Genomic DNA, 20,324 nt, shown 5'->3' with positions numbered 1-20,324 from the left:
CAAGAAATACCTGAGAGAGGGGGCTGGAGATGTTGGGTGGGTGAGAGCTTATAACAAAACCTGCGCTGGGGTTGCGTGGAGGGGCCACATCCTGCCCACCCTTCCTCATCCTCAGCCTTCCTCATCCACATCTGGTGTAGGGGTGCAAGGGGATGGATTCACGGGCCTGGTTTTAGGTTGTTACCTCGGGAGGGATGTGCCCACACCAACATTGCTGGGATTGGACCCCCATATTCCACAGACTGCGGAGGGGCTGGTGGGAGCTCCCCCATCACCTGCATGTCCATTCTTCTCCTCCTCTTCTGCCCTGCTGTCCTTTGCTGTCGTTTGCTCTCTGGCAGTGTTTAGCAGGGGGAGCTTTGCTTTCCCTTTTCTCTGGGAAGCACTCAGGTTGAAGGAGGGCAGATTTGACCTGAGCAAGCGCGTGCTTTCCCACTGAAGCCCCCATGCCCGCAGGGTCATGGATTTCCATTTCCACACACCTGTGATGTTGTGGACAGGCATAGGAGCAGTTCCTGGATCTGGATCAAACTCTGCACATCATTATCCTGGATAGAGGGACTGATGCATGGATACAGCCCCTGTGCTTCTCGTAAGAGCTCCTCTGCAAGGAAGCGCTGGCACAGAGCTAAGGGCACTGCATTTCTCCAGTGAAGAGACCCTGAGGAGGGCTTTTAGGGACCCCAGCAGCAGCCCCAGAGGGACGTGTGCAGGGCTGCCTGGGGATCGGGCTCAGCTGGACTCTTGGGATGTGCATGGAGGTTTCAGGACAAAGTGGAGATGTTGCTGCTGACCACTGCAGCTTTGCCTTGGGAAACAAAAGCCTGATGTCCCCAGTGCCATTTGGTTTTAATACTGATACTGTAAAGGCCAGGTCTGGAACCAGTTCTTCCCTGTGAGGGTGCTGAGGCTCTGGCACAGGTTGCCCAGAGAAGCTGTGGCTGCCCCATCCCTGGCAGTGTTCAAGGCCAGGTTGGATGGGGTTTTGAGCAACCTGCTCTAGTGTGAGGTGTCCCTGCCCATGGCAGGGGGTTGGAACTGGATGAACTTTAAGGTCCCTTCCGATCCAAACCACTCTATGTTTCTGTGAAATGTTATTTGGTGCTAAGGTGGAGAATACGTGCCTTGTGCAGCCTCCGTGTCCTGGAAACCATTAGGAGATGGCTGCGTGCTCGGTTTTTCACACAGAGACTATCTGCTAATGTAATAGTCCCTGTGGAAACTTTAGTGCTCGGGAATATTTTGTGGATTTGGGAAAACTCCCAGGAGGATTTTTGGTTTCATACAGCAATTGCTTTTTGGCAGCTTTGGGATAGATGTAATCTGGTTCCCATTTGTGTCCTGAATTTTTAAATGGAACAGCCTGCCTTCTGCTCAGGGCAGAAGCAGAAATAGATGGCAATACATAGAAAATAACAGTAATAACATCACCTCTCTAAAGAAAATTGTCAGGGCAACTTTTCTGTGGAAATACTGCATTTAGGAACCGTGTTTGATCTTTTCTGGTTGTTTAAGTGACTTCTTCAGTAGGTGGGATGCTGCTGTGGGTTTAATCTGGAGTAAATGTGGAAAAGCTGGTGTAATCCCTCTAGATTTGGACCAGCTCCTGTGAGAACAGTGTTTTGCCTTGCAGTAACGTGTATCCCGTGTGTGGCAGCGGGTTTTACAGCACTTGCTGGCTCTCCATGGCCCTGGCTATGCTTTTTGCCATGCATGTCTGTACCTTATCTTGAAATTGTAATGGGTCATTCAGTGCCTTTCGAGGAGCAGGTGATCTGTGGGGGGTGCCACATCTCAGGAAAACAGCATGGGATTAAGTAACTGAGCAATACTTGGGATTATCTGCTGTGCCCAAATTGGTGAGCGCAAATACCAGCAGTAACTCCAGGGGTCAAGGCTCAGGCTGGAAAATAATGACATTATTTTATTAATTTAATTTAATGAATAATTTAATGAACTGAAATGCTTTTAGTGAAATTCAGTCTCTGTTTAAGACTTAAACCAACTGAAGTAATTAAAAAATGTAATGGTAATGTAAAGTGAACGTAGGGTAAGGGTAAATGTAAAGGTAATGGCTTCAAGCTTAAAGAGGGGAGATTTAGATTAGATGTAAGGAAGAAATTCTTCCCTGTGAGGGTGCTGAGGCACTGGCACAGGGTGCCCAGAGAAGCTGTGGCTGCCCCATCCCTGGCAGTGTTCAAGGCCAGGTTGGATGGGGCTTGGAGCAACCTGCTCTAGTGGAAGTTGTCCCCATGGCAGGGGTTTGAACTGAATGAGCTTTAAGGTCCCTTCCAACCCAAACCATTCCATGATTCTATGAGAAGCTGTTATCCCTCTGCCCTCCCTCCTCAATGTGTCTGTTGTGAGCAGGTATTCCTGTGGGGCCCCAGCCAGGCTGGGGGATGACACATGGGTCCCCTGTGGTGCCTGGAGGGCAGGAGGCACCAGAGTCCCCCCCCTAGGACCTGGTCTGGGCTCCTGCTTCCCACGGAGGTGGTGAGACACTTCCTGGTGGGACTCCCCACTGGGACAACTACCTGGGGTGGGCAGGGGGCCCTGCCAGTGACATGGCCTGTCCCATGGGATGTGTCCCCATGCCTGTGACATGCACTGGGTTTGAGCCATTTCTGTGGCGATGACTCCAATGGGCTGTTACGGTGATTTTCCTTGTTCTAAATCTGATCTCAGCTGTCTGGGAGCAGGAGCTAAAGGCAATCATCTTGTTAGCACTTCTGTGTATAATACCTTTATTAAATTTCTGCATTTTCAAAGTGGCTGAATATAAACTGCGTGTAATGATTTAATAACAGAAGGCTCATAATTGGAATGTACATTCTGGTGGGAAGAAGGTTTAATTTCTTTTTCTTTCATACGTGACACTTGGGAATAATGCAAAGGCTCTGCTTAGTGTGGGGTTATCATGAGCAGTTCTTTGCACGGATCAAATGAAGAATGGTGCATCCTTAGCCTATGGTTTGTCGCCTGTGTTAGAAATGGGAAAACTGTAGAACTCTGAAGGTCCATATGATAGAGCTCAATGCCTGCATTTTCACTTAGAGAGCACTGTACAGTCTTTGTACTATTTTTGTTCTGTCCTTATCCCAGGCTCCTTTGTACGCTGCAAGTTTGTGGGAATGACTCAGGGTGAAAGCTATTTAACCTAAAGGACACCACTGGCAAAAAAAAATAGATGGATAAAGAGCGATGTCAGTGGCTGCGAGTGGGAACCGAGGAGAGCGTTTATGTCCATGTGAGGAAGAGGATCCCGAAACCTCCCTCAAATGGGGTGAAAACCCCACATCTCCAGATGCTGTCTGTTCAAGAGGGAGTTTTATAATATGGTTGCTCAAAGTAATGAGGAACCAGACTGAATGATCCACAGCCGTGGGTCCTGTTTCACTTCTGGTTAATTAATGGAAGGGCTTAAATATCCAAGCAACATGGATCATGCCAGTGCTCTTCTGTAACGTAATCGTTTTTAATGGCACTAAGTACAGCAAAGTTAATCATAGCGTAAACCCCTGCTTTGCGAGTGTCTTGTCTCTGTGTTGTAGCTGCTTGATTTATGGTTTCCCTCTCCCCCAGTGGAAAAAAAACACCCTCCCCTACGAATGTGCATGATGAGTTTTTATCTTGGAGTTCTTTATGGCTTGGAAATGGGAATTTATGGCATAGTGAAAATGCCTGCAGACTGTTCGCCGTGCTGACAAGCAGCGCGGCTGCACCAGTAACGTCTGTTCGCTAACTCCATGTCAGCCTTTGTATTTCACTCTTCTACCGAGAGTTTCTTCCCTTACTTTCAGCTCTGAACAACACTTTTACCCTTTCATCTCAGAGTAGCAGCACTGACACGAGTCATCACTGTGCCACTGGTGCTGTGATCAAAGGAGAAATTTCAATTATTGATTCAATTTGAATACATTTAGGCTGGCTGCATGTTGTATAGTCAGTGCTATAGCTGCAGAGGTGAATTTATAGCTTACAATAGAGAGAGGCTTTAAAAATGCACATATTTGTACAAAGCCGAGTGGAGCTGCTTCAGGAATGTGCATCCCTTCCTCCATGGGGTTAATGCCCAGGTAACTGGATGGAAATACTCTGCCCGCATCCTGCCTCTCCTCCAGGGGTGAGCCTGGGATGGGGGAAAATCCCAGTGGATTATTCTAATGCTATAAAACCTGTAAGCGTCCAAGATGAAAGAGCTGTGATGGGCACTGTTTGCCCCCACACGCCTGCACCGATTTCCATAGGGAAGGCGGGAAGTGTGGGCATCCATGGGGGATCTCCCGAGCAGGCAGACTTGGCTCTGCTCTTCCCTGTATCCATCTGATCTCATGCCAGGCTTGGGAGCTGCGCTGCTCGTAGCTTTTGTGCTTGTCCGCTTTGTTTTTTGCTGAGGGGAAGCGTATATGAAAATCAGTGCATGAGGCTGAAGTTTCAAGGAAAGTGCTCATCCTTGTAGGCAGTTACATTTGGATGTGTTAGCGTGATTCCTTGGGAGAGATGGGGTTTGGCTGCCTCCATCGCCTTTCCTCATTAGTCTTGCTAGTGCTTTCTTGGACGAGGCGCTCTTTGGAGAGTGAAATGACAATACCCAGGATGGGAGACTCCGGGAACTCTTCTCGAGCACGGGAATAGCACAACGTGGATCCTGGAGGTAACAGTGGGATGAGGATTTCTTTCCTCAGAGCATCGAGCTGTGAAGGGGGGGGTTGGGTTGGTGAATCCGGCCAGGCAGAGGGGTGAGGCTTCTTTTGGCTCAGATGTGGTAGATCTTCAGCTTTCATGTGGGAAACGAGAGGTGCTGGTGGCTCACATCTGCTGTGCATTATGTGGGTTGGATTTCTGTCCTGCAAGATGTTGCTCTGCTCCTGTGAAAATACCAGCGATGCTTGTTCAGTCCTCATGGGGCTCGGGAGCCCTGGCAGCAGATGCGAGGTTCCCAAGCAGAATGATGGGGTGTGAGCATGGGTCAGCCACCCCACAAGTGACCTAGAAAATCTGTGCATCGACTGGGGAGATGCTGATGGGGAACAATCAACGTCTGCCTGAGCCCTTGCACCTCATCAGAGCTGGGGCTGCGGAGGAATCCCACCACTGCTGGAGGTACCGAGAGCATCCTTTGTGATGCTGTTGAAAGTGCTGTCTCTGCTTTCTGTACCTAAACTAAGAAGCGGGATGCATGAGTTATCTTTTTGTGAGCCAAATCAAATTCAGATCTTCCTCCCAGCCTTGGGAGAGTGGCATGGCTGTGTGGCTGGGGTACAGCAATGCCTCCTGTCAAAACTGGGCTGATGCTTAGAAAGGAAAGTACTGTTCACATGCTGGGATGCACAGGAGGGGCATCCAGCCTTGATGGAGGGTTCCTGTGACCCATGGGAGAGACTGATGGGTCACCATGAGGGATTCATGGCACAGCCATTGGGTAGCCTCTGGGACCCTGGAGCATTTTGACTGTCCTTTTGCGATGTCTTTTAAATAATTAGAGAATCATAGAATAGTTAGGGTTGGAAAGGACCTTAAGGTCCTTCCTTGTTGACCTGAGATTTGTTTGCAGTGACAGGGCAGGGAGGACATTTTAAATGTGGAATAAGGTTTTTACACTCCTTTCTGGCTTGGCTGTGAGACAGGAGGACAGATGTGGGCTTGGAAATGATGTCTTTTTTGTTCTGTCATTCTTGGACCTCCCTTATGAACTGTGGCAGAGTTTATAGGAAAGCGTAAAGCTGCTTTACTTAATATTTGATTTCAGGTGATTGCTCCAAATGGTGTTTGGAACCCTTCATCTCTTTCAAACCACTCAGGAGGGTACAAATTGAAAGAGGATCTTTTGAAGGACAGCACTGTGGTTTTGTTTGGGTTTTGGGTGGCAGAGAAGGAGCTCTATGAGCTGGCAGGACAGGCTGTGCCCAGAGCGGTACCCAGGTGGGCAGCAGAGTGTGGTGCAGAAACTCATCACTCCAGCGCTGTCTTGAGGTGTTGCCTCTAAATAGCAGCAAACTGTCTTTGCACAACACGCATTTCATGGTGTTTCACTGAAGTTTGGAGTGATAGTATGGTTTGGCTGTCAGAAAAACATCTTTTCCGATTGTTTTGGTGAGGAGGAAATTTGCTTCTTGGGAACGCTGTTACTGCTCTGAAAACATGGCTTTCCTGTAATGTCACAGCAATGGGCTTCCTATGAGGTTTTGCTTTAGATCCTTTTCAAAACCAGACTGAAACCACATCAGAAACAGGAAATATTTAAGCGTTGCTCCTCTGTCTGTGGGTCCTTGCTGACTGTCTGGTGTTAATCTTAGCAAATGATTCACTGAAATAGCTCTGATGAATTGCAGGGCTGTGCAGCAGCCCTCCAGGATAACACGTCTGCTTCTGCAGGGTGTAATGCATGTTTATTTAGAATTAAAAGAAAAGGAAAACAAATGGATTAGTGTCAGACAGTCACTTAGATGTGGGAGAGTTGATGGAGATGCAGAAATGAAGGCCTGGAGAAGCTGTCCAGTTAAGTAAGGACTGAACTGGGCCAGATGTGGTTGTGTCTTACAGGTTTGGCTGTGAGAGACACCAGTTACAGAACCATAGAATAGAATCATTTAGGCTGGAAAAGACCTTCAAAATCATCAAGTCCAACCTTTACCCCAGGACTGCCAAGTCCACCGTTAAACCATAGAATCATGCAATCAACTAGGTTGGAAAACACCTTTAAAATGACGAAGTACAACCACATGTCACTAAGGGCCTCATGTACACGTTTATGTGGCAGTTGAAGAAGTGGTGTCTATTGACAGGGCTGTATCCTGGCACACTGGGTTTCAGTTATAACAATGAAATTGCTTTTTTGGTCAGTGTTGTAGAAGAATGGGAAGGTTTGACAAAGGAGCAAATGCCTGAGCATCAGACTTACACCTCAGGAGAGCTGGGTGTAGCGAAACCTTTGTCTCTGGAAAGGAGAGCTGAGATTTGGGAGGCTCCAGTGACAGCATGGGGGAAGAAAAAGAGGCCTCTGCCTTGCTCCAAATGGCTCGTGAGGCTTCACTAAGCTTTCAAGTGGTGCGTTATTGCCCATGATCTGGATTGTGGCCTTGTGCCAACCACTGATCTTTCGGCAACTGTTATCTGTTTTACACATAAACTGGCTTTTGGTACCAGTTACAGCTGACGTTTTATTAAAACCTAATGTGAATGAACATAAAATACCATTACATCATTTTAACATCATAAACCATCATTACATCATTTTATGATGTTACCTCAATGTGGGTACAGCAAAGGGCAGTGGTTTCTGCCTGGATCAGAGCTGCTTGATTTCGACTCTGACATAACAGACATCAGAAGCTGAGCAGTTTGGCAGATGTCAGCATTTACCAGTCCTGATTTTAGTAGGTCATTGCTTTGCCATGGCAACCCAAGACAAGTGGTTAGGTGAGAACTCCAGACCAGGCTGCCATGATCAGTTTTACAAACATACTCAGCTTAGCTCTACTCAAGTGAGCAATCTTTCCCTCTTGCTCTCTAAATGTAGATAAGTGCCGTACACATTCATGCATAATAAGAATGGTAAAGTGGTGAATTCGTTAACATTTCACAGAAATACCTATTTCCTCTCCTCTGGACACAGAGGGGAATAGTATCTTCATGCCTGTAGAGAAGAGAGGCTGGATCCTGCTCTCCTGCTGCCCTGCTCCATGCAGGGGTGTGTGGTTAGTGATGATCTGTACGTAAGGAGAGCAGGCTTCCCTGTGTAATATATGCCAGTAAGCATGCAGTTAGCCAAGTGCAAACCAAGCAGTTGGGTTATTAAGTCCAAGTCATCCGTGGCAGATGGTTTTTCCTGCAGAGCAGGGTGCTGCAGGTCCCTGTGAGCTTCCTGCCCCACCAGGATGGACGGATGCCCTGCTAGGACTGAAGGATGTCACATTGATGCCACTTCGAGCCCTTGCTCTCCTGCTCAAGCAAGTCCCTTGGCAGTGGCTGGTGCTGGAGGTCGATGGCCATTCCCTTAGTCTAAAACCTATGGCAGCTGGTGGTGTAAGTGGAGAGTGATTCTGCCATGTCCCTGCTGTACCAGGGTACTTGGGGCCAGGAGATGCTCACCTCCAAGGTTTGGGTCTCAGACAGCCTTCTCTTTGCAAAAATGAGGTCATGCTCAGAAAAATGAGTAGGAACTGGAAAATCAGAGAGTCAAAGAACAGCCCAGGTTGGAAGGGGCCTCTGCAAATGAGCTGGTCTGACCTTCTGTGGGAAGAGGAGCCTAGATGAGGTTATCTCACACGCTGTCCAACTGCATCTGGAAAACTTCCAGTGATGGGGCCTCTACCATGTCCCTGGGGATGCTGCTCCAGTGAATGATTGTTTTCACTGTAAAAAAAAACCCCTTATGTTAAGATAAGACCTCTCTTAGTGCAGCTCATACCCACTGACCCTCATCTTACTGTGGTTTAACCCCAGCTGGCAACTAAGCCCTACCCAGCTGCTCACTCACTCCATCCCCAGTGGGATGGGGGAGAGAATCAGAAGAGTGAGAAAACTCACGGGTTGAGATAAAGGCAGTTTAACAGGTAAAGCAAAAGCTGTGCATTTAAACAAAGCAGAACAAGGAATTCATTCACCACTTGCCGTCACAAGCAGGTATTCAGCCATCTCCAGGAAAGCAGGGCTCCATCACACATAACAGCTACTTGGGAAGACAAACATCATCAGTCTGAATCATAGAATCATAGAACAGTTAGGGTTGGAAAGGACCTTAAGGTCATCTAGTTCCAACACCCTGCCATGGGCAGGGACACCTCACACTAAACCATGCCACCCAAGGCCTCATCCAACCTGGCCTTGAACACCACCAGGGATGGAGCATTCACAGCTTCCCTGGGCAATGTCCCAGGGAATGTCCCCCTCTTCCTTCTTCTTCCCTTAGGTTTATATGCTGAGCATGATGCCATAAGGTGTGGGATATCGCTTTTGTCAGTTGAGATCAGCGGTCCTGATTGTGTCCGCTCCCAGCAGCTCCTTGTGCGCACCCCAGCCCACTCACTGATGGGGTGGTGTGAGGAGCAGAGAAGGCCTTGGCTCTGTGTAAGCGCTGCTCAGCAGTAACTAAAACATCCCTGTGTTATCAGCACTGTTTCCAGCACAAATCCAAAACATTCCCGTACCAGCTACTGTGAAGAAAATTAACTCTACTCAAGCCAAACTGAGTGCACTTCTCCAAGAGAGAGCCTCTGTCCTCTTTTGTAGCTGCAATACTGAAACACTGTGATGAGGTCACCCTTCTCCAGCCTTCTCTTATCCGGGGAGAGAAGACCTAACTCTTTTCAGCCTTTCCTCACAGGGCAAGTTCTGCTGTCCTTTGGTCATCTTTGTTGCCCTCATTTGGAGGCTGTCCAGTCTGTCTGTCTTCCTTGAATTGTGGGGTCAAGCCAATGATGAGCGCGATGCCATATTCCATGGAATACCCTTTGGTCAGTTGGCTGTGTCCCCTCCGAACGACTTGTGCACCTCCAGCCTCCTCACTGATGGGGTGGTGTGAGGAGCAGAAAAGGCCTTGGCTCTGTGTAAGCGCTGCTCAGCAGTAACTAAAACATCCCTGTGTTATCAGCACTGTTTCCAGCACAAATCCAAACCATTCCCATACCAGCTACTGTGAAGAAAATTAACTCTACCCCAGCCAAAACCAGCACAGGGACTGGTCCGGCTGCTGATGCCGGAGCTTGGGTGTGCAGCTCCTGTTCAGTCTGTCTGCCAGACTCATTCCCATGGCCCTCCAGCTACATCCTCTTCTCACCGTATTAAGAACATCTGGACAAAGTGATTTATAAACTCTCTCCCTTGATAGCATTGGCTGTATTTTAAGTCTCAGCAATTTTCTGTATTGCTGAACTATTATTCATGAGCAGATTTTGTTGTGAAGAATTCCCAGACTTAAGCACTCATGGATGGAATGGGGTCTTCACCTATTCTTTTCTTCTGTTTACCCACTCCCTCTTTTAGTTTTATGCTGTCTCTGTTGACTTCATCTCCTGGTGCCATGCTTTGATTTATGAGTTTGTCACTTCCCACTTATAGCTCTTATAAGCCTCTCTTTGTACCTGGACTGGGGACCTTGAAGGTTGGTGTGTGAAGCAGCACTTGTGATTTAGTGGCTGCCTCTTGCTCCTCAGAGTTAAGGTGTTATTTGGGTGGTGAGGACAAGAGGTGGTTTGCTCAGTGGCCTCAGCAGGGCACCTAGCCATGCTCAAGAACACTGTTTTATGGACTTCTGTCATAAGTCATGGCTTTACACTTCGTCATTCTTTACTGACATCCCGTTCTTCTTTCTTACAGGCTCCACATCTGTTTGTTACAAGCCTACCAGCCCAGTCCAGGTACTGGAAGACACTGGCTTTCTTTACCAGGATCACCAATTGTTTGCTGGCAGGCATGAAGTTTCTCCTCTAACAGCTGAAGCGATCAGTGCCAAAGAAAAAGCTGGTAAGTGTGTGGCCACACTTCCATACAAACCCACCACATTCGCTTCCATGTTTTTCCCTGGAAGTAAATTGAGCAGTTTAGACTATTTACAAATCATATTTACAGAATTGAAGGCCACCTTCTCATCCTCAGTGGAGTCAAAGGGGAGTTACCTTGGACTTGAGTGTTATGACCCACCATCATTTGTCACTTGTGCTTGTGGAGGATGCAGCATTGCCGCTTGTCCTTCAGGACAAGGCTGCTCTTCATTGTGCGGCTGGACCGAGGTCCATAGCTTTTTTGCTGATGGAGCAGGACCACAGGCAACCTGTGGAGAGCTCATTCTGGTCAGTCCTTTTTGGACCTCATAATAGGTAACTAAAGTACATCTCCCAAATGTAAGGATGCTGACAGATGACTAGCACAGGGATGGAAATCCTTCTGATGTATGACCAAGAGCTGCCTTGATGGTGTGATGCTGGCTTTATCCACTCTTCTCAGATTTACAACCTAGTCTGTGAGCTTACTGGTATGTTAGGGAGACTTCTATTGCAGGTCTGCAAAAATGCCCAATTTGGGGGGGGTTCTGTATGCTGTGATAACATGAGTAAAGCAGTAAGAGTTTGCTGTAACTGCAGGGATGTATAAAGTAGATGGACAGTTGGCTGTGGTGCAGACAGGTAGATGGAGATGTGTGTGTTTGCAGCAGCCTGGGGAGCTGACAGACCCTCTGAATGCTGGTGGCCAGGCTTCAATCCCAGCGTGGAAATGACCTATTCTAATAGTTAAGAGTCAAAAGCTTTTCTTCCCCTCTGGTATCCGGGTTGTATATAAGTTATCCCACAGCATGTGCAGTAACTGATGAAATCTCAGGGAAATACCAGACCTCAAGAGAAAGTTTGCTTTTTAGCTACTTTCAAACGCCAAAACCCAAATGTAAGTCCTTCTGACAAACCCCTCTGAGAACTGGAAATGGCAGGAGAGAGAAGGTTGCCAAGAATGACCTCAAAGTCTGAACTGAAAACAGCATCTCCTCGTTGCCTAGGGGCATGGAGGACTCTGTGCAGAGCTCTGGGCTTATTCTCCCTTTTGTCCACACTGGGGCCTTTCAGGAACACCCCTCTGGACTCAGACCCCCTTCAGACAGATGTCTTACACCACTTTTGGGATGGTTGTGAGAGGAGAGCTCCAGGAGGAAGAGATTCCAACCTCCCAGCCATGGTTATATGCCATTAGGTGCTTAGCTCTAGGCATTCTCCACTTTTATAGGGTGCAAAAGTGGTGCCATTGCCTCTGAAGAGTGACTTCAGTAGGGTGTTAGGATGGTGTAACTAATCTGGCTTTTTAAAGTGCTGGTGTGAAATCTATGACTGTAACACCCTCCTTGTACTCACCCAGCAAAATCACAATGGTGACTCCCTTAGAAATAGCGTTATTGGCCAGAAGGGCAATAGCACTTTTAGGGGAAGACGCCAGAGCACCGAAAATTCTTTAATTCCACTTTTAGGACCTTTTTATTTTCAGTGTCATTTCATAGCTTTTCTACAACACCTTCTGCATTTTCTTCTTGTGGAAGGCACTTAGGAGGGGATTTGACTCATCTGATTTTGCCCATCAAAAATGCAGCCTCCTGTGTGGTATTGCCATACAGGCTGCTGCCGTAAGCAATGCAAGGCATCTCCAGGGGGAAGGTTAAACACAGGCTTCCTAGAGAGGTGATTGATGCCCCAAGCCTGTCAGTGCTTAAGAGGCATTTTGGCAATGTCCTTAGCAATGTGCTTTAAGTTTTGTTCAGGCGGTTGGACTAGATGATTGTTGCAAGTCCTTTCCAATGGAAATGTTCTGTTCTTATTATTCTGTTCTGTTCTTGTCTAGTCTAGTGTCATCCATTCCGTTCTGTTCCATTCCATTCCATTCTATTCTATTCTCTCTTCCATTCCATTTATATTTTAAAAAAGACCAAATTTCCTTATGACATTGCCTGTCACTCCATTGACTTGGGAGGGTATTTGGTGCTGTGGGTATTGGGCACATGGAGTATTATAGAGGGAAGGGCTGGGAATATGTTTTTAGGGGTCAATGCAAGAAATTAAGGATGATCTGGGGTGGGAGGATGAGCAGAGAGTGGTGCCCTGCCTCCTTTGTTGGCTTCCAGCCACGTTCCCTCTACTGCAGGGAGACCCTGGCAGGGCAGTGTCCCTGGGGTGCATCCTGGGCACAGGGTCACAGCTGTGGGGTGTAGGAGCTCCAGCCTGCTGGTCAGCAAAGCTAATGGCCACCTCTGTCTCTCCCTGCCCAGCCGAGGAGGCCCTCTGCACCCTGCGCCCACCCAGCTTCCGCCGGGTCCCAGAGGCGGAGATGCGAGGGGCGGACGAGGTGGCAGCCGGCACGGTCCTGCAGCGCCTGATCCAGGAGCGGCTGAGGTATGGCAACCCCAGCGAGAACATGAACCTGCTGGCCATACAGCACCAGGCGACGGGCAGCGCCGGCCCCTCCAACAGCACTGCCAGCACTCTCTCTTCCGCAGAGAACCTCGCTCCCGAAGAGCCGCCAATGGTCCAGCCGTCGGGGCGGCAGGAACCGCAGGGGCAGGAGCACCAAGGGGACGGTGCTGCGATGGAGAAGCAGCCCCGAGCCCCGCAGCCCCCGCATGGCACCGAGGAGCTCCCCACCTACGAGGAAGCCAAGGCTCAGTCTCAGTTCTTCCGAGGACAGGCGCCGACGGCCGCTGCGGCCGCTCCGGGGTTTTATGGCACATCCAGCCAGAAGTCCAGGACGGAGGGGAGGCCGACGGTGAACAGAGCCAACAGCGGGCAGGCGCATAAGGATGAGGCACTGAAGGAGCTGAAGCAGGGCCACGTACGCTCGCTGAGCGAGAGGATCATGCAGCTCTCGCTGGAGAGGAATGGTGCCAAGCAGCATCCCCCCGCACCGGGCGGCACGAAAGGCTTCAAGGCAGCCCCACAGCCCAGCAAGGCTACGGACCCACGGGGCCCGCCGCCCGAGTACCCCTACAAAGGCAAGGCAGCTGCTCCAGGCAGCAAGACACAGGAGCATGGGATGTTCTATGGCGAGCAGCCGGCGCAGGATGTCCTCAAGGCTTCCTTTGCTGCCCCGCAGCCCTCTGCCCGCGCAGAGGTGGCCCTGGTCCGGTACCAGCCACCCCCGGAGTATGGAATCAGCAGGTAATGGCCATTGTCAAGGGTAAGGGGTCAGATCCTGCCCATGCCAGAGGAGCTTCTGCAGGGATTTGGTCTCATGAACCATGGCCCCTGTGGGCTTCAGTCTTAGGCACGTGGTGGGAACATCACACCCCATGGCTGGGCCAGCATGGGACGGGTGATGGAGGCATCTGCACCTCCAGGAGGGCTGTATAAAGCACAACACGCTGCTAATGTCCTACTTAAACCTTCCCAGCATTGCTCATGGGGGCTTTCATGGTACTGTGCCCCTTGTGCCAGGCCTCCCCATGAGCATGGGTTTATTCCAAGCGCATTAAGAATAATCCAGAGTGTTCACTTGCTATGCACTGATCCCTGCGAGCGGTGCAGGTCCTGCTCAGTGCCCAGGCAGGGTGGTGAGTCCAGGCAGTGAGGGCTCCCTTTTCCTTGCTGTACCTAAATGCAAGAGTGTCTCTGTCTCATTGCTGTCTCTTTGGCCTGTTTTGCTGGATTGGGAAGGCTGGAGTTGTCTGATGTGAATGTGAGTGGCTTTCATATTGCAAGCTGCCAGGTTGGACAGAGCCTTGGGAGATATGGTCTAGTGAGAGGTGTCCCTGCCCATGGCAGGGGGTTGGAACTAGATGATCTTAAAGTCCTTTCCAACCCAAACCATTCTGTGATTCTATGATGAGGTCATTACCGACCCCAAAATCCCCAAAGGTTTTGTTGGTGTTGACTTCAGTTGCATGCACTCAGAGCGTGGATTTGGTGGATGTTGCAAGGCGGTTGTCACAAGCGCAGGGCCCATACTGAGCACCGCTGGCCTTCCTCCAGCTGCACGTGTGTTTTCATTGCCAGCCTTCCACTGTGCGGAGTTTATGCAGCTTTTTCAGAGGAAAATGGCATTTTTAAGAGCTCAGCACAAATCTCTGTTTCTGCTAAGAAACAGCTGTATAGACTCGACAACAGGGGCCATGCTTTCCCGCAGCCGTTCGCGGTGCTGACAAACATCTCTGGCACTGGGGAGATTCATCCCCAACAGAAAAGGAGCTGGTTCGGGGCTTTTTGTCATGCTTGGAAAATGCTGATTCAATACCCACAGTCTCTTCTGCTGAGCCCATGTAAGTGAGTGGTCGTGGGTGCTGCATTCAGTACTTCAGCTAATGAGGAGTGGCACTGCTGTCAAGTGGGAAACCCTTTGGGGCTACTTCGGAAACCTTCCTCAAGTGCCTGTTCAGCAAGGTTAATGCTGAGAAATGCCTTGATTTCAGTGCAGGTTTCCATGCCAGCAGCATGGGCCAGCCTTACCCCAAGGCTCTGCTGGATCACCCTAGCAGCTGTGGGGAGAAATCCGCTGGTTCATGTGCTCATCGCTTGCTGTTTCTCTGCAGCTGTGCCCCTGCACATCCTTGTGCCCATTTTGGGCTGTGTCACAGAATGGGCATGGTCTGGAATGGTTATAAAATGCAGCAAAATGTTGTCTGCCCCACATATTCCTCTCTATGGAAGCAGATTGCCTCCCGATGGACGTCAGCCCCATCTCTGCTAGAGAACTTGTCTGAGCACTGCTGAAGAAGAGCCGGGGCTGTGTTACACTGCTGGGTTGCCCCAGGTGCAAACCTGCCTGTGCCTCTGCTCTTGCTTGCTGCTTGCCCCTTACCTGCACTCTGGGGAGGCTCACGGTCAGCCCTCTGGATTGGATGGAGGACCTTGATAAGAGAGGTTGAGGTAGGGGACTGCCTGATTTCATGAGGTTAATGGAAGAGTAGGGTTTAGAGAGGCTGTTTGTTCTGTTAGAGGAGCAAGCAAGGTGAGAAATTCCAGCTTTCATCTCCTCAGGAGAGCCTGGGAAAGAAACTGGTGGAAGCAGAGCTTTGCCAATGGAAATCTTATATATCCCAGTATCTCCTTCCTTCTATACTGGCCATATCTTTCTCAAGGATGGGATCATTCCCATCCTGGCATCCTCTGGACAGGGACTATGCAAAAGGATTCTGCCTTCTAAGAAAGAGAGAAGCACAGAGCTGCATAGATCCAGAGGAAGCACCCACAGATACCAGGGTTGGGATAGATCTATAAGGTCACTAACACCCCATTCCCCTCCTTCTGTGATGAGGGAGATGTGGCTGGAACCAGAAATGCTTGCAGGGAGCTGTTGGAGGAGATGGGATGACTGCAGCTGCTGCTTACCTTGCTTTTTTCACTTGGCTTTTTATTTTGCTTGTGGCTGGTTTTAAAGGGAATGTTGCCTTTATAATCACCATGGGGAGACCTCACAACTTTACTGTAAATCTCAAGAGATTTGGTATTGTCCTGAAGACCCCCTAGAGTCGTATGCTGCAGCATTTATATAAATTGGATTTGGTGACCTCTGCTTTGTGGACATCATGACTGCAGAGCGCAGCTTGAACCCTGCAGCTTAAAAGGCATAAAAACCAGAAGGCAAATAAAAAGGAACCACTATTTGTTCCTGGTTTAAAATGCCAGTATTTTTAAGTCAGTTGCGTGATGCTTGGGGCCCTGACTCACAGTTTCTGAATGCTTCAAGTTGGCCAAGTGTAATAGAAAACCTTTCCTTTCCTAGATGTGCAGCTATTCCTGAATGGTGTCTTTGCTAACTTTCCTTAGGTGCCTGTTCAGAGAGTCACAGTTTATCAGGTAAAAGGGCTTGGAAATAATCTAATTTAATCTGTTGCCCAATGCCCTGAATTAATTCCATTTTGTGAACCTTCAGTCCTGGAGATTATAGCACTCTGAAGAATCCATCACAGCCCTTTGCAGAATCCATCACAGCCCTTTGCAGGCTTGTTCCACTAGCTAATTGCCATCTCTGGCACAGTTCTGCATCTTCGTTTCAGTCTGTATTTTCTAGTTACCAGTTGGGATTTTGCAATGTCTTTGTCAGATACAGTGAGGAGCCCTGTGCTATCAGTCCTCTAATGCACTTTACGTACAGAGCCTAGAGCCCCGTAACTGTTTCACTGTTGTCAAAACCCCTTTTTTCACTGTGGAAAGCTGACTCGGACACCACTGCAGCACCAGAAGTTAATCAGATATAACATCACCTCTGCAGTGCGACTCAGTGTTCCTCATTTGTGTAGCTAATTACACTTGCCATTTCAGACATTGGCACCCCATCCAGCTTGTTATCCTGTTGGGCATGCTAGGGTAGTCACAGCCCAGAGGAGGATTTTCCACCGTTTTGCTGTAGCTTATTGCTACAGTATTAAATTGCTATATTTATTCCTGGGTGGATGAATTTGAACCTGCTCAATTCCATATTGTTTCTCTGTGCCCTGCTTAAACAGTAATCCAGATCACTCAATGCGATGAATTGTCTTCATTGCTTCCATTGGCCCTTGTCAGGTCCTGATGTCTTTTATCCACAATGATTTCTTTCTGTTAGTGCTGGCAAGACTTGGCCCAGCTTCTTGGGAGGTGATTACATCAAGATTTACAAGGCAAAATTATCATCTGATAATGTTAATGAAAAGCATATAATGCAGATGAAGCCTTGAACTGGAAACACCGCTGCTTGTTGAGGGGACTTCATTCATGGCTACATGCAGAAATCAGTCATGCAGGCAGCTTTTAATTCTGATTTAATCCAGGCATTTTAAATGATGGCTTGCAATTGAATCATAAAGCTGGGCTGTTTTTAGAGATACCCCAGTTTTTTATGTGCCTCATTAAATCCCACCCTGCCTGGATGCAGAAGCCTGTGTTTAACTGCCGGAATAGCCTGTGGCTTCTCTGGTTATTTGTGCATTGACCCCATGCACACATTACCGCTGTTTTCAGACAACCTGATGACATTCAGTTGTTCAGCCACATGTCTGTGGCCACTAAGGGGACTACAAGGAGCTCCTTTTCCTCCCTGAGACACCCAGGCGGTTGTGCTGGCAGCATGGCCAAGGCCCGGGATGTCACACCCAAGCTGCCTTCTGCTGGCGTTTCTCTGTGAAGATAGCCCCAAACCATGAGTGTGGGTAGGAGGCTGTGCTTCCAGCTGATGAGGATGCTGGCAGCCCTGCAGAAGAGCTTTGTGTCCTCTCCTTTTGGTCCGATCTGCCTTTCATTCAAATAAGTGAAAGAGAAAGCACTCTGTTCTGAGTGTGGATCCCTGAGAAGAGATACTATATCCTGTCTCTTAACTGCGCAGGATATGTTTAATACAGTGTGTGTCTCTTCAGATGATAATTTTGTTTGGAGATGCGAGTCCAAGTGTCCAAAACGGTTTTGAAACATACCTTTGTGTTTACAAGGTGCTACAACTGTGATTCTGTAAGGCAGAGGATACCATGAGGGCTATGTCTTGGCTATGGAAAGTCTTCTTCCATTTCTGGCTGTATCAGCATTTAACAATGGGCCTATAACTGTGTTTCCTTGCACCGTGGCCATCAGGCTGGGCTTGCTGGCTTTCCCAGTATCCTGTCTTTTTCCTTCACGGTGACAACACTGATTCCTCTGTGTTATTCACAGCTACAAAGAGTAGCATTTGAAGTCGTCTTCATGACTGCAGAAATCACAGCTGAAGTCAGGTAGACCCCTGGGTCTGAGGTTAGTGTGCAGAGCCAAGGCTCCCAGTCAGTGGTCAGGATTAGCATCTTTCATGCATGTTTTGCTCTCATTGTAATTTAAAAGTCTAAGGCAGCTTCAGAGAGCTGCACCCCAGGAACACCTCTTTCTCTTCACTGACTAGCTAGACTAGAGCATCCATGGTGAATGTGTAAACGTGTATCCCTTGAGGGAGAGTCTTTTAAGAGATAGTAGGCCATGCTGCCTTAGAGGCAAAAGAAGGCAGAGCATTCAGAGAAAGATGAGCTAAATAGGTTAGAGGAGGGCATTTTAATTATAAATGTAGATGCCATGGTATGTAGGAAACAAAGTCCTTCCTCCACTGGCTGCTCTCTCTCCTTACATAGAGGAGAGCTGCATTGTACCTATAGCAGGGCAGAGGTGGACTTTCCTTTCCAGAACATTTACGGGCATTTTTGTTTTATTACTTCCTAATACTGCCCTGCTTTATTGAGCAGTAGCTCTTCTTTATTTATATAAGGTGTCTTATTCCTACATACAGCTACAAATTCCTCCAGAACTCCTGTATCTCCAGAAATCGAGTCATCCTTGCCCAGCCATCCTTGCTACCAGGGGCTCCAGTATAAGAGGTGTATTAAGACCGTGCCTAAACTTTGAGGCTTGGGTGGCCTTGCTGAATTCTGAGGGATTTCTCATGAAAGTGATATCCATGGTCAAGTATTTTCCTGTATTGCACTGTATTGCAAGCTATATATAGTGGGTGTTATATGTATCAGAAGCTATACAACACTGAAAAGAGAGAGTGCAGTCTGGTAGCCCTAGCATGGTAGCCCTTGAAAGGCTCACTGCCTGCCTGGTGCTCGCTATTCAAAAACCTGGTTTCCTTACTTTATTTCTTCTTGACATTGCCTTGCAGAAGTATATAGGTGCCCTACTTTTAAAATAACATCAACAAAAGAAGTCTGTTTATAACAGAAATGTAGATAAAGTGTCCAAAACTCCTAATAGTCATGCTTCTGAGAAGGATGATTTTTGATGAAAACGTGTTTGCTGGAAGATTTTAACCTGCTCTAATGCAGAGCAAGATCAACATTTAAAATACAGTAGAAGCATTTTGAGAATGTCATTCTTTACTAAGCCCAAAGGAGCTCAGGATAATCCTGATCGCTTCATTTCTTGGGAGCTTTACACGAGAGGTTGGATGTGAACTAAGCTGATGGTGTAACTCTCCTGCTTCTATAATGTTGATTTGCTAATGTGAATTGCTGTGCTGACTTTATTGCGTATACACCCAGAGATTCTGCAGTTGGCTAAGTCAGAATTGAACTGGGACAGATCAAACAAGGAAAAGGGGAGTCAGAAACATGCTCATTATGTTGAACAGCCATGGTTCAAAGGCATAATGTGGATTGTGCCTGTTCAGTTTTCCAAGCTGGAAAACGCTTTGGAGAATCTCTCCTGTTGCCCTCGCCATTGAGACTCTGGTGCCTGGCTGCTGCTACAAGGTGTAAATCTTTAGTAGCTCAAAAAGTGGTTTGCAGGTCAAGAAAATGGAGATCACAGGGATCTTTTCTCGGTCTGTAGGGTGAAGCTAGACAGACTGAAGGGTGTGTGAAAAGGTTAAACTGATGGGAGGTAGAGATTTCCCAAATGAACAGTGTCAGGAGAGCCTGCAAGCATTTAAAGGGTGCATTTATGACCAAAGATAATAATAAAGAAAAATTGCTGTATCTCTACTGATTTAGATTCAGAGATCAATTTAATTACATTGCTTTAAGCTATTCCAATAAAGAAGTGAGAAAACCTGTACCTCTAGCAAATCTGTGTCTTTGTAGTGGTGTAACTGTGCCCAGACAGGGCTTTTACCTGCAGGAAGTCAGCCATGGCCTGTATTTTGGTGAAGACAAACAAACTTGCAGCTGAATAGATTGCTGTGGTCAAATGCACAAGTGCAGAGTGGCTGTCAGCAGCACTGACGAGGTGCTGGCTGCATTTGCATGTGCTTGTGGAGCATCTTTTGCGTGACCTCCCTCCTTTCTGATGTTCTTTATTGTTTAGATTTTTGAGCAAAGAAATATTCCAGTCCCGTGATAGGTGTGGAATTCCTTACTGGGATTTACACACTGGAGCACCAGAAGGAAAGGGGCACTGTGGGGATGGTGTGGGAGCTGTGCCGAT

General features: G+C 48.1%; 1 protein-coding gene across 2 annotated transcripts in view; it reads left to right on the top strand.

Annotated features, from left to right (window-relative positions):
* AMOTL1 (angiomotin like 1) overlaps nt 1–20,324 on the top strand; it is a gene marked incomplete at both ends in the record, with an annotated part of 65,985 nt that overhangs the window by 14,348 nt on the left and 31,313 nt on the right. For both annotated transcript variants that reach the window (XM_080614054.1, XM_080614055.1), the window contains 2 exons: nt 10,321–10,467; nt 12,746–13,631. In XM_080614054.1, coding sequence (XP_080470180.1) covers nt 10,321–10,467; nt 12,746–13,631 — 1,033 coding nt within the window. The remainder of the gene's footprint in view (nt 1–10,320; nt 10,468–12,745; nt 13,632–20,324) is intronic.

Source organism: Psittacula echo, assembly GCF_963264785.1.
Source record: "Psittacula echo genome assembly, chromosome: 3".
Taxonomy (NCBI): domain Eukaryota; kingdom Metazoa; phylum Chordata; class Aves; order Psittaciformes; family Psittacidae; genus Psittacula; species Psittacula echo.
This window is presented reverse-complemented; position numbering and strand designations above follow the sequence as displayed.